General features: G+C 49.9%; 3 protein-coding genes across 3 annotated transcripts; 1 reads left to right on the forward strand and 2 right to left on the reverse strand.

Moving 5' to 3' along the window:
• Positions 1-2,984: 2,984 nt before the first annotated feature.
• SMAC4_02787 (uncharacterized protein) lies at positions 2,985-7,896 on the reverse strand. Its single transcript, XM_024655506.2, has 5 exons — positions 5,802-7,896; positions 5,523-5,742; positions 5,341-5,460; positions 5,173-5,286; positions 2,985-5,113 (listed from the first exon to the last, which is right to left on the reverse strand). Exons 1-5 carry the CDS (start codon positions 7,095-7,097, stop codon positions 3,471-3,473), a joined length of 3,393 nt encoding a protein of 1,130 aa, XP_024511385.2. The 5' UTR covers positions 7,098-7,896; the 3' UTR covers positions 2,985-3,470.
• Positions 7,897-8,686: 790 nt separating this feature from the next.
• SMAC4_02788 (uncharacterized protein) lies at positions 8,687-11,412 on the forward strand (the record flags this gene model as incomplete). The annotated part of the gene is made up of 2 exons (XM_003348243.2): positions 8,687-9,633; positions 9,881-11,412. The coding sequence occupies exons 1-2, from the start codon at positions 9,354-9,356 to the stop codon at positions 11,410-11,412; spliced, it is 1,812 nt and encodes a 603-aa protein (XP_003348291.1). The 5' UTR covers positions 8,687-9,353.
• A 509-nt stretch (positions 11,413-11,921) lies between these two features.
• On the reverse strand, positions 11,922-13,755 carry SMAC4_02789 (uncharacterized protein; the record flags this gene model as incomplete). The annotated part of the gene is made up of 2 exons (XM_003348244.2): positions 12,998-13,755; positions 11,922-12,895 (listed from the first exon to the last, which is right to left on the reverse strand). Exons 1-2 carry the CDS (start codon positions 13,116-13,118, stop codon positions 11,922-11,924), a joined length of 1,095 nt encoding a protein of 364 aa, XP_003348292.1. The 5' UTR covers positions 13,119-13,755.
• Positions 13,756-14,250: the final 495 nt, after the last annotated feature.

Consider the following 14,250-nt stretch of genomic DNA (forward strand, 5'->3'; position numbering starts at 1 on the left):
AGTTCACAACAAGTATACTCGTATACTGGTCTCAGTGATAATGATCTATTGTATGTGTTGACTACTGTTGAACTATCTGACAATCTGAGTTCTCCAGTCGTCCCTTTATACCTGCTCGCCCTCTGCGAGATATCTGTTTCCTGATGCTCTTCTGAGCCCATAAGTCTATCTAATATGTGCCTGCGCTCAGTAGTTAAGGTGATCAGTTCTAATCACCCTGACTAGTTGCGCGCCCTGCTCCGACTGGTCGCTTGATCAGTTAATCATCCTGGCTGGACTGATCAGCCTTCCTTATCCGTGCGCCCTGGGTCGTGGTTACACTACTCAGCCGTTTTGTGGCTGGTTTCGACCCGGCGGCCTGGTTGGTCCGTGTATCTCATAAGTTCGTAACACTCCATAGTTAATTATTTATTACATTCGTTAGGTTATTCGTGCGCACTGCCCTTGAGACCTACGTACCGTAACACGCGGTTTGATGGAACCACGCTGCAGTACCACACATGGCCCAGTACGGATGAGAAGCCATCTCCGCACTACCTCTCGAAGGCTATGAGCTCACTCCTGGTGCAAATCAGAACGGGAAAAATAGGCTTACGGGCGTTCCTCTTCGAGAGAAGAGTGCCGGAGGTGACAACACCGTACTGCCGGTGCGGGTTAGCGAAGGAGACGTTCGAACATATTGTCTTGGAATGTAGAGAAACGGAAGACACATGGTTGTGGGGAGACCCAACGTGGCCGGCAAACATTGAACAACTCCACGACGAACTCGAGACAGTGGCGGGGATGGAACGAATCCTTCGCTGGGCTTTGCGACTGGGACGACTGCAGGAGTACAAGCTGGCAGTGAAGATTGAACAAGCGAAGGAAGCAGAAGAGCTACTAGAGAATTCAGATTGATCTTTGATTCTGGAGAGCGGGAGTACGGTCGGGGAACCACGCAGCGGAATCAAAGATCGGGCCTCGGGAATGACGGTGAGGTCATACCGAGAGGAAGATAAACATCGAAGGCACGGTGTCAACACGGCGTCGTTGCAATAGAGAAGCGGAGGGTTTTCATCCGGCTACGATACGGTTTTTCCTACCGACTAAGAACGGAAGCAGCATCGTATACCCACTGGGTAGACTATGTAAATAGTTTAGCGTGATAGGACAATATATATATAATATTCTTCTAAATGTCAATCCAAACAATTTAATTTTTAAAATTAACTAATAAAATAATGTTGCTAAAATATTTAATACGAGTATCGTTTTTAACCTTCTTAATATTATAGCTAATTAATTAGCGCAAATTAGAATACTAATTAAATAAATCAAAAAGCTTTAAAAAGCAACTTAATTAATAATATCTAAAAATGTATTTAATTATCTATTCGTAAAAAGTAAAAACTTTATTTTAAAGCTTCTTCCAATTAACTTTCTTATAAGAATAATTCTTAATAATAATTTAGTAGTTTTAATATTCTTATCTAATTATAAACCTAATTTGGTAAATAATTATTACAAACTTATGAGAATACATGGACCAATCACAGCGCCGGTAGCACAACCGGCCTAAACGGGTTAGGTCGTGTCACCCTCCCAGGCCAACAAGGACAAAGAGGCACACGCACGGGCTCACAGTGAGCCACAGCTCACGACGAGCCACTGCTCACAGTGAGCCAGGAGGGCATCGTGAGCCACCACGCATTAGATAGACCTATGGGGCTCGACACGAGCATCCGGAGACAGATATCTCGCAGAGGGCGAGCAGGTATAAAGAGACTATGGGAGAACTCAGATTGTCAGATAGTTCGACAGTAGTCAATAGATCATTATCACCGAGACCAGTATTGCAGACATACTTGTTGTGAACTCTTTAGCTTCACCGAACAGCACTGATAGTCGTTACCTTCAACTATCCCACTTAGGCAGATCAGACTGCCGTTCGTCACAATAATAAAAGAAGCTAATAAAACGGCGGGTTAAATAAAAATAAAAATTAAAATGCTCTAGATTTAAACCATACTAAGTGTGACGGCTGGCACCATCTGGGCTGTCACATGCCTGCCATCAAGGCTCCCATTCACATAGGTGCTATTCAATTAGGTCATCCCATTCACGGGTTTAGCTGTTACTGGTTGTCGCCTGTGGTCTGGGTATAAAACTCAGCTCTGGCATCGAGCCTTCCCTTTTGGGATTCCTTCCCTCTTCAGCTTCTTATTCTTAGTCCAAGATAATCAAATCGTACACAACGTGCCCTCTGGTTACGCCGTGACACTAAGTTGGATAATTAAGAGAACTAGCGGAATTAAAATATTCTTCATAGCGGTCCTAACTTAAGTATTAGCAGCTGGGAGGTTGGCATCAATTTCAATAAATTCTATAATATTCTACTAAAGCTAATGATCAAAACCAATATAAGTATTTAATTTTAAACTACTTACTAGCGCCGGGAATTTTGAAAATTTAAAAAACTCTAACTTTGATAATTATTTAAACTAGATTTGCCTAATTTCAATATTAATTATATATAACTACAAGCTATAATCGTTTACCTTAAACGTAAATACTTTTACTCAAATAGCTAATCTGCAATCTTCTTCAGCATAATCATACTAATCTACTTAAAATCCAAATTCAAAAATATTGTTATAATAATTATTACTAATAATTATAATATACTATTATTATCACAGGGCAAGGCCAAGGTTAGAGAATAGATTGGATATGCGTAGTTGTACGAGGACGGAAGAAGAGAAGTGTGCGCAGGTCTGACGATATGGGGCAAGGCACGAAGGCCATGCCCAGAGCTGGGATCAGCGCACGTGCCCATGCACGTGATGTGCTAGTCACAGGTAATCCTGTGACAATTATTCTACTTAATTTACTGTAATCAATGATATAACTAATAAAACTCTTAATTATAAAATATAAGTATGTATAGGGGTTAAATCAATATGGTAAGAAGATTATATATTGTATAGAAATCTATACCTAATAAATCCCGCACCAGAAATCTAAGTAATTGACCGTGCAACCGACCCGCTAAATTACATAAGACAAGGTGCATCAGCACCCCTGTAAACCGTCATTTCTGACATTATGGTCAGGGGTCATTTTTAACGACTGCCGTTCGGCATCGCCCACGTTTTCCCGCGTCCTCTGGATCTTTGTATCTCCCAAAACACGTTGGTAATATGTGGAAGAACAAGCACACGGAAACACCTACATTGAACCAAACCCATATTTTCATTTTCTTCACTCTCCAAAACCTGCCTATCATATCCTGATTATCATACTCCCATCGCTCACAGTCATGACCGTCCTTTCCCACCTAACAACCCGGTCATCATCTTCATCAATCACTTTCTCCAATACCGCGCCGAAGACAAGCCGCCACTCATTGGGCCCTGAGCTCGAGCTCCAGTTCCGATGATGAAAGCGCCACCAGAAAGGTCCGGGTTCAGGTTCTTGTATGATTATGTGTACTATTCACCTTCCTCCTGAGTAGTAGTAGTAGTAGTAGTAGTAGTAGTAGACCCTTCCCCCGTGCCAGTCTTGGGAACCAACGCCCACCAAGCACCACACGAACACTTCCTCTGCTGCGCCAGTACAAACGTGAACCCGGGCTTGGAGTGATTACCAGGGAAGTCTTCCATAACCGATGCGCAACGGACGCAGCGCCGCCATTGATTGCTGGGGTTCTCGGCGGTGGCGGTGGTGCTGTTGTTGCCTCCTCTGTTGGTAGCGTTCGCGGTGGCATTCGCAGCTCCAGTGGCATTGTTCCCACCAGTTGCCTTGGAGTTCCCACCGCCGCTACCACCACCGCCCGCCGGGGTAGATATCCCGCCCTTAAGGTTGGGCGTAGATCCAGCAGCGCCGAGCTCAATCTTTATGGAGATCCCGCCGCCGCCTAGTGCCAGGGTATTTTGATTCGGTGTTTGGCCTTCTCCAGCACCAACGGCACCTCCCCGTTTGACGTCCTCTTCACCACCAACGCCACCACTGCCCCCACCGCCACGGGCGGCATCCCCTGACGAAGTAGTAGGGAAAGTAATCTCCCGCCTTGTGAAAACGTCAATATACTTACGCCTAGCCTTTCTCGCCGCCAAAATCCTCGGGTTTTCTTCGATATCAAGAATCTCATAGTTGGCAAAGTACAGCTTAGCCGGGTCGACGTGGCTCTTGAGCACAGGCAGGGTTTGTGTGAAGAACTTGAGGAGAACCTCGCGGAAGCAAGGCGGGGGGTTAGCGCCTAGGAGCATGTCGAGTTCGCAGTGGGCTTGGGCTTTCTTGATGAACTGGTCTTCTGCGTTCTGGGGCTGTTGATTCTTGTTTTGTTGCGGCGATGGATGTTGTTGGGGTGGTTGTTGGCTACCAGATTGGCGCCGGGAGAGGCTCGTTTGGTAGGCTGTGCGTACGTCCTGGGCGAAACCCTGCAGGATCTTTTCAAATTCCTGAACTTTGATCAGACACGCTTGGGCGGAATGTTGCATCTTTTGGTAGGCGAAGTAGAGGCTGTCGGGGAGGACTTTGCCACCGCCGCTACCGTCGTTGTTTTCGGTCTTAAGGCGGCTTGCTTCCCAGTAGCGAACGGCGCGGAAGCTCATGCCTTCGAGATGGGCTAGTCTGCGGCAGGCGGCGGTGATTAAGCCGCGGGCTGAGGAACAGCAGAGGAGATGTAGGGAGACATCACCGCGAGCCTTGAGGAAGTTGGCCAGGTCGGGAAACCTTTTTTGCTCGTTCAAGATGCTCATGAAGGCTGGGTCATCGGCGAGGTCGAAGAGGCAATCGACCACCCACCCCATCAGAGTATGCGCCCATGTGACGCAGCCGACCAAGACTTCGACGACCTCTGACTCGTCTAGTGGACTGGTCCCCAGACTCTTGGGAGCGTTAAGCGAGAGGCTCACGAGGACGATAAAGTTCCGGACCTGGAGTATGAGGAAAGATAGCTTTCCTTCATAGGACCTAGGCCGGAACTCGCCACGGAAGCTCATGTGACTGAGGATGCTAAGACACATTTGCAAGAAGGGGTTCCGAATCAGTGAGTCATTAAGAGCCTCGTCGGAAAAGTCAAAATTCATCTTGAGAAGGTTGACTGTACCTCTGACCCAAGAAGCCGCAAACTCTATTTACACGTATCAGTATATGGCAGTTCGAGTCGAGAAACTCAAGGGATGGTCTTACGTGGATTCTCATTGAAGGGACGGGCCATCGCCAGGATATCATCAAAGTTGTTGGATGCAGTGACGGTTGAGGATAAAGCAAGAATCAAGGCTGCCATTACGGCGCTTTGCTGGGCTATTGGGTTTTAGTCAGGAACATTCCGAAACAATTTCCGAGGTCGAAACTCACCGTCTTGTAACGCAGTACTGGGGTCTGCTAATGTGTATCGCATGCTATTCCATTTGATATCCCAGTCATCGGATATTTGAACGTAAGAGCAGTTAGTAGGCGAGAAGGCAACCTGAAGACCTGATAAAATAGGAGTGGTTAGCAGTGGCCCACGAGTGCTCAAGGGCGGTATAGAGGCTTACATGGTGTATCGTTGGTGTATTGGAACCCTACGTCATGCGGGCTGAGGACACGATGAACAATATGCTCGTTGAACATCTCCATCATGGTAACCCTGTCGCGATACTGGATGGTGCCATCGCTGAAGGCAAAGCATACTACCTTGCCTAGATACATGACCTGAACAGAAACCACAATTTTGGGTATCACAACCGAGTCCAGTTTACGTAGGCGGGTCATGGGCTGTTTTAAGGTTAGCGGCTTGTAGCACAATTTTGTCATTGTTCAAGAAGTCTTCTTACGTTGGGATTTGTCGTAATGTTTCCGGTGTTCAGTTGGGCAAAGGCCGGGTGTAGAGTCTGTGGCTGCTCGCTCACGACTTCCCACCGATCGATAACACTGGTAGGCTCTTGCTCGTACAGAGAAGCCCCTTCAGCTGGCAAGTGAGAGCGTACCGTGAGAACGACGGGGTTATAATGTGCCTGTAAGTTCTTGTCTTTGGGAATAGACGGGAGGAATTCAATATGGGACAGCTGAGACATGGATTCGTCCAGCACTGGATCGTTTGAATCGTGTTGGAGCCAGGGTGCGACGGCCACATGGTGCTCTAGCAGAGATGGCGTCAAATTCGCGTTTTGTGGATGTGACTGCTTCTCGGAAGCCTTGTCATTTCCCCATGAGATCATGGCTGTGACAATCCGCAGTTGCTTGGAGGCCGTAGCAAGGGCGATCAGGAGAGTGTTCCTGTCGTTGCAAAGAGCGGCATGGGTAATTAGATCGTCCGAGGAAGTGATGCTCTCTAGCTCAATGGCAGTTTCTTCGACGCGACCGTTGTTGTTCTGGAACACCAGTCGGAGAAGACCGTTTGTGGTGATGGAGATCAAGGCATTTCTGTTGGTATTGGGATGATGAGGGCCCGTAGTCATTGCGTACGAAACCTCATACTTGTACAGCCCATCGCCCAGGGCTTTGGCATCTTCGGGCTGCACCCATACTGCAGATCCGTACAGAGCGTTGAACGGTCTTGGGTTGAATACAGGGAGCCAGTAGCAACCGACCACGGCACGAAGGTCGTCAACGGAGTCAGCATCCCACTTCCGGGTTATAAAGGGGCGGTTGAGCATAATGGTGAGGTTGAGAATCGTGATGCGTCCGACAGCGTCAACGACGGCGAGCTCGGGAGCCTGTGTGTTGGACCAGGCCAGATGAACTATAGGACCAGCCGTAGTATGCATAGGGATAACGGCAGTACTATAGACGTATGGTTCGCTCAACTCCCAGCCGGCATCCTCTGGACGGCACCTCAGGAAGCGAAACTCGACGGAGCGGCCATCCTTGGTGATGGAAGCAATGGTGCCCTGTCGTGACCACGCAATGGCCTGATGGCAACCATGGGTTCTCAGATCATCCAGCCGTTGGCGTAGGTGTTTGGAGGGCATGGGCCTCGAGGCAGACAGGCCATCCAAGGCGGTGTCCACCATGACAGAATCGCCAAAGAGATCGACATCCACATCGTCGAGGTTCATGGCCGTATCCATGTGTTGGACGTCCATGGAGCTTCCATCCAAGAGCTGGATGGGTATGTCGTGGCCACTCATTGTTGTGAACTTTGCAGGCTTCCACTAGTATGGGTCTTGAGTACCCCCGGAGTCTCTTGACTCTCTTGACTCGCCAAGCTTGCCGTGGTCACCGTACTGACCATACCCTCGCGCCAAAATCCGATGTCCAACGGTAAAAGCTGTGTGTGCTAAGAGGTCGAATGTGGCAGATGGTGTTGCAAAGTCGTACAAGTTGGGACGTCTCCAAGAATGAGAGGCGGCGATGGGGATGAGAAGCGCCGTATAGAATTATTCAAGAAAATGTCTCCAAGTGCCGTGATTTTATATACTGTAGAGTTGGTGTAGTCGTGCCGACGAAATTTGGACCGCGCGGGAAGCCTCGGTGCCGGTCGAGAACCTGGATTGGATGGCGTTTGTATGTGCAGTTTGCAGGAACTGTGACAACGGCCGAGTAACTGAACTGAAGCCAAGGTAGTGAACGTTATCTTTAATCCCTTTTAAAATGTCCAAACAATCGGGCTGTGTTAAACGAGACCGAAGGGAATTGCGAGTTATTCAAATGAGGCGGAATCGGTCTTTGACATAGTTGTGGTCTTGAGAGCAAGTAGAGAACAGAAGGAAGCTTGGGATGTTAACAGAAACAAAGCTGCAGTGTCGTTGCCGAATGAAGCTCCAGTCCCCATTTCGGTGATCGCGACAGCTCGCGAGGACAGTACTGTACGATGCAGTCACATTCCAGTAGGCACTGTGTCTCCACCCAGCCCGTTGTTACGTACAAGTAATGCTGGTGTAACGCCTCGTAAGGCTTGGCGTTTGTTACCGGGGATAATCACAAGCCTCCTCAAAGTCTCTCTAGCCACGTGTGGCTTTCCCTCCCGGTTTCCGCAGCCATTCTGCGGGCTGTCCCCAGGAGCTGTTAAGGTAGCGCGGTCCCTGATCCGTGGTCCATGGGGCGGGAGGGCGGCACTACCTAAGAGCTGCAGGTGGGTCCGCCCCGTTGCTTGTGTTTCCCGGCAACCGTGCAGTGGCAAGAACTTCAGAGTTCCTTTGTTGTGTGGAGCCGCCTTGTTTTCTCGGGGGCTACCTTGGCTTTTTGCCTGAAGTCTCACAAAGTGTTGCAGTCTTACCTCTAGGTGAATATCCGCACGTCGATCTTGCTTTTCTATCATATTGCACCTTTTTGCGCTCAGTGCGAAGATGGGACGGAAGCTCCAAGTCCTCAGCAATCAATGTACTCTTTAGAGGTCTCTAACAGGAGGTACCGTGCATGCTGATTGGGTTGGCTTTGGGCTTTGAAGTCCCCCATGTCCAGATCTCCTATTATACCTTTCTCAATAGCGACATGCTTAACCCGGTTTACTCTTTTCTCTTTTCTCTGTCGAGGTGCATGATGTACTCATCTGAAAATTGAGGTGAAGCATTCCTCGGGACTCATGCTAGAGTCGTCGTTACCCGACCAACAGGTGTTGTTGTCTTTGTCTCTTGCGCATTCTCCGGATGAACAAGGCTGTCAGATTCCAGCTCTGTCATTGCCAACCTGTCCCAGTCTCACTCTCCCCAAGTGTCCAATCGTGTTGCACGCTAGAATCTCCTTGCGCACATGCAAGCCTGCCCGCAACCTGTAAATCGTACTTTCCCATCTCCCCCATCTGCCCGTTCCTCGCGCTTGGGCTGCTTCCGATGACCTACCGGCTGCATAGAACGCTGGGGCATCCATTCCTCCACCAACAGCAGCCAAGGACTTTTAGTGTGCAGGTGGATACTTGGACGCAAACCGCGACCTTCTCAACTCACCATTGAACCTGCCTTCTCTGCATTTTATTGTTCAAGGAAGGCGTCTGTCCGCCATCCGCAGCCGAACGGTACAAGTGCGACTTATTATTCTTAACAACCATTCCGGAGCTCTGCGTACCATAGCGCCCTCTTTTTCCAAGTTGCAGGACCTCAACTTGAACTCACCACCAACTTCCGCCCATCTCTTCATTTATAACGACGACTTAGCAAGCCCAGCCGCCCAGCCGCCCAGCTGCCTGCTCTCCTTTGTCCTCCCCCATTGAGACGACGGCGACAACGACCTGGATCGAACTTGCCCACCTGGGCGCAAAAGGGCCTCTCCCAATTCGGCCATGACATAGCATCGCGAAAAGCAAAGCAACAAATTGCAAACCGCAACCCCTCGTCACCACCAGCTCGTCTGCCCAAAGCTAGTCACGCTCAGACACTGCAGGGCACTTGGAGAAGACGTAGCAGCAATTGAGCCTTGCAGCGGGACACGCGCATTTAAAGGCAGCAGCTATGGACTGCCTGCGACCCAAGAAACAGTCCGACTCGTCCTCATCTGGCTCTCTTCCATCCTCTCCGCTCTCAGTTCTCTCTCAGTCGCCTTCTCTGCCTCCCACGCCTCTGCTACTCGATGCCTCGAACCGATATCCCTCTCCTAGTTCCAGCTCGATACCCTCTGGCAGCGCTTCCCCCATGAAGGGACCAGATTCTGACGCGGCCCAGGAAATCCAGGTCCGCACAGATGGACCTCCTCCGACGAAGCGTCGCCGCACCGCCGCGCCGCCAAAGCCCCGTACCACAGAGCATATCGATCTTGAAAATCGAGTGGAAGAAGCCGATGAGAACCTCGACAGATTATTGACGGCCCTGCGGAGGAAAAAGAAGATTGTCGTCATTGCTGGTGCTGGCATATCCGTCTCGGCTGGTAGTAGGTCTCCCCTTACCCCTTTTATTTCACTTTCCCTTCAACATCTGCGCGCCTTGGACATCCTATGACGCGCCATTTTTTTCTCTCGGACCTCACTGACGCGCTTTTTCAGTCCCTGATTTCCGCTCGTCAACCGGCCTCTTCGCGACGCTACGCGGTCAGCACAAGCTGAAGGCGTCTGGAAAACACCTTTTCGACGCGTCTGTCTACAAGCACGATGACTCTACCGAGTCTTTCCATACCATGGTGCGCGAACTAGCACAATTGACGTCACAAGCGAAGCCCACGCCATTCCACCACATGCTAGCCTCTATGGCTGAGGAGGGACGGCTACTACGACTCTACACACAAAATATCGATACACTAGACACCCAGATGCCACCGTTAGCCACCAACGTACCTCTGAACGCGAAGGGTCCATGGCCGGTTACCGTCCAACTTCACGGTGGGTTGGAAAAGATGGTGTGCACAAAGTGCAGCCACCTAGAGCCCTTCAACGCCGAGCTTTTCGAAGGCTCTGAGGCTCCTCTTTGCGCAAGGTGCAAGGAACAGGATGAGGTACGGACGACATTTGCCGGAAAACGGAGTCACGGCATTGGCAGGCTACGGCCCAGAATTGTCTTGTACAACGAGTACAACCCCGATGAAGAGGCTATCGGAAACGTCTCAAAGGCAGACTTGAAAAGGGTTCCGGATGCGGTTATTGTCGTCGGCACAACTCTCAAGATTCCTGGTGTTCGAAGGCTCGTCAAGGAGATGTGCCAGCTGACCAGGAGCCGTCGGGATGGTATTACAGCGTGGATCAACATTGACCCCGAACCTCAAGGAGCGGAATTCAAAGACTGCTGGGACTACGTGATCAAGGGGAAATGCGACGATGTAGCTGAATTGGTGAACCTACCGAAGTGGGATCAGCAGGATATCGGAGATCCTACGACATGGCTGGTGGATGAGAAGAAGGAGAAGAGATTGGAGGCTACACTAAGTAAGAACAGGATTGACGTTTTGCTTCAGCGCAAGCGCAAGTCCTCTGTGTCAGATGACGAGGACGAAAAACCGCTTTCGAAGGTGTTGGCAAAGAAGCAAGGCGGAATCCCGACACCGAGCGCGAGCCCTAAGCCTCGTGCCACGCTTCCTGCACGGAAACCGACGACCAAGACCACAGCGAAACAGAGCATTCTTACCTTCGGCAAAACCACGTCCTCCAAGGAGACGATCCCTGTCAGCACTATGATTACCACCGGGCGTAAACCCTTGCCTGGCTCTGCTCCTCGGCGCAAGCCGCGGCAGACAAAGAAGAAGGTGGTTGTCAAACCCCAGAACGCCCTCAACCGGACATTCAAGGCCACGAAGGCCGTGGCCGCGCCTGGGAAGGAAAACGCGAAGCAGATCCCTTTTGACCCTGATACGTCTTCGGATCTGTCCTCGCCGCCTCGCGATTTCGACAAGGACGTTCCTACAGTGCTCCCATCCCTACGACCAACGGCGATGAAGGTTTCACGTCCAAACATGACTACGAGAAGCAGGTCTAGGACACCCAGTGTTGGCTCGAGCCAGTTGGAAGCACCAGGGTTGGGTCGGGAAATCACACTTACTATCTCGCCCAAGTCGAAGCCTCGGGGTATAAGCCATCTAATTGACTAAGGCTTGGTCAAAACGGATAGCGGATGAAGGCTATAATTGCTTGAAATTTTTAGAACGGGACGGGCAGTCTTGACACGAAAATAATGGGCTGTTTGGGGCACATGGTTTCGCTGGAGCCAAATGATATCAGGTAAAAAGCATAACGGCGTTTTACTCCGCTTTCCCCGTCGGCGTGGATGAAGCGACGGACAGCGGATGGTTGGGTTGGGTTGTTGATTGTGAAAAGGGTTCAGTTTCTATTCTTTTTCTTCTGTCCTCTCTTCTGGGAGGTGTACGCGAAGAGGATGGACCCAATAGTTAGGTCACCTCATTTTATCCGCGTCGTACGCTGCTAGAAATACACACAAGAAGCATTTTCATGACTTGGGATTGATCTCATATTTCAAGCCGGCGCCGATGGTGTTGTCAGTAGGAAAACAAAAGTGCTATTCCCGTCGTATATTGGAATTGCTCGGCACAGTTTCCATCATCATTCCCTCTCATATCGTTACAATATATGGGAAGGCTTTTCAATCTTCCATCTCTTCCACCTCAAGTATACCCTCCAAGGCATACATACTTGTATAATCAGGGGGCGCATCGTCATTATGTGCCGCGGCACGCGCTTGATCCCGCGAAACCTTTCCACCCACAAGCGACACACCAACCATTGCGAAGATTTTCGGCACAGCTGCCAGAGATGCCCCTCCAGTTGCCGGAGCGGAGGCCATCGCTACAAGCGATGCCGCGCCGCCAAGTAGGACTGTGCCGACTGAAGCCACGTATGACTTGCTGAGACCATTTTCCAGTTCCTCTTTCTTCTTCTGTTCTCTCAACCTCCTTTCGGTGTACATCTTCTCCCATTGCAGCTGAAGTCTCATGGACCTTTCCTTCTTCTCGTTCTGTTTTGCGACTAGAAATTTCCGTTCTGTGTCTTGGGCTGCACTTTTCAGTTCTTCTTCCAATTGCTTTAGTTTTTCCTCGATAGCCGCTTTTGCCTTGTTGATTTCCCTAAGAACCTCCAAACCAGCTGCTGTTTGGTCCAACGTCTTTCCGTCGATCACTTCTTGCTGCAGATCCACGACGACCCTGTAGTTCGGGCCCTTGACGAATCTTGCCAGCAGCTGCATCGCCGATTCCTTGGTGTTGTCATGTCGGCCTACGTGCGTTCCATGCTCTCGAACCATCTCACCCCAAAACCCGTCTTCTTGGAGAAGTTGTGTCTCCCGCTTTATTGACTTTTGATTAACGCCAGCCATGTCCCACATGGTGGAAACCAAGGTGACGTTCTTGAGGGCATCATTCCCGCACACCTTTTGGAAGACGGCGAGATTCTTCCGTGCTGTTCCTGACAAGCGATTGTCGATAATGCGATGCAGATATAGAAGTCCGTTCAGATTGATATCGCCTCGGTACAGGTTGGCGAGCCAGTCTGAGATCTTCTGTAGGACATCGGCGTCGCTCAAATTATCGTCATCAAAGCCCGGGGTGTCGATGAGATTGACTGACGGATGGTGAATGATAGTAAGAGTGCATTTTCACGTCTTTGGTGCCTACGAAACTTTAAGTTAGCTTAAGCCATGTTGAGGTTATGGAGTTAACTCACAAGATCTGAGGTCATCGCCGACAACGATGTCATCCCTCCCAACGCAACATTTGATGAAGTTGCTTTTGCCGGAACCTGTCACTCCCATCACCGCAACATAGATCTCCGTCGGAGTGGACATGATGGCTGAAGCGCTTGAAAATTGCCGTGAGTTTGGGGTTTCGGGGCAAGTTCCAGAGGAATCCGCAATATACCAAGTAAAACTGTGTCGTTGGTGTACAACCTGGTATAGGAGTTGTCCTCTAAAGTGTAGGGATGAGATGTGGGAAGAAGGATAGCAGAAAGAAAGAGTGGGAAAGGTCCGGACCTTTTAAAATCATGCGATATGTTCACTCGGCCCTCCTAGTCGGCTACGCATCGTTCCATGATAAGTTCCTGAAAATATCATCGCTGAGACCAAAGAGACGCCCGAATTGCGGCAGTGGTGATGCTTCTTCCTCTAAGTGCCGACCTTCTTCGGCGTTTGAAGCGGCTCTGTTCCCTTGTCACGACGAATCATGAAGCCCGGCCTGCTAAGGCGTCCTTGGATTGGCGGAGCATCGTTGCGCAGCCTGACGTTCCTCTTCATGCCCCCAGTACCTACATGTGTGGCGTCCATTCATGATCTAGAACGGCACTCCTGGATGCCTTATTATCATGCATGAATGTTCAGCTTCATCATGGTGCGCACGAGGGTTGTGTGCATGAGTCCACCTAGCCTAACCCCCAAGGCATATTGAACAACTCTAGAACCAGTTTTGAAGTTTCTATCTCATGCAAGTTGATCGCCGCTGTTATTCTAAGTATGAGGTACTGGCTCACCATCTTGCTACATGTGCTGCTTGAGAGCAGGCTACCGGAGATGCCGGATTGAGGCTTTGAAGGGAGACCACCTCTATGATAAGAAGAGACAAATCAGAAGCTAAGATCTATGACGGGCTACAACTTACCGAGGAGTTTGATTCGCCAATATCTCCGGTCAGCCATCACCTTGATGTCCCGCCCGCTTCAAAGTGCAGCCTGGTCCTTGAAGTAACAACACACTGAGGCCATTCATAGACTAACTAAGCAGTGTACGAGTTACCAACTCACCAGATGATCATACATACTACCGATGAGAATTACTCCCTGCTGAGATTGTGAGATGCCGTCAGGAACCAGTGCAATGGTGAAGTTAAAGCCCCTGATATTGACTCCTGACGTTCAGACGCGTACATACTAGTATGATGACCACCACCTGGTTGTATGGAGGAATGCACAGAGCCTAGATGGAC

The sequence above is a fragment of the Sordaria macrospora genome, chromosome 1 (assembly GCF_033870435.1).
Source record: "Sordaria macrospora chromosome 1, complete sequence".
Taxonomy (NCBI): domain Eukaryota; kingdom Fungi; phylum Ascomycota; class Sordariomycetes; order Sordariales; family Sordariaceae; genus Sordaria; species Sordaria macrospora.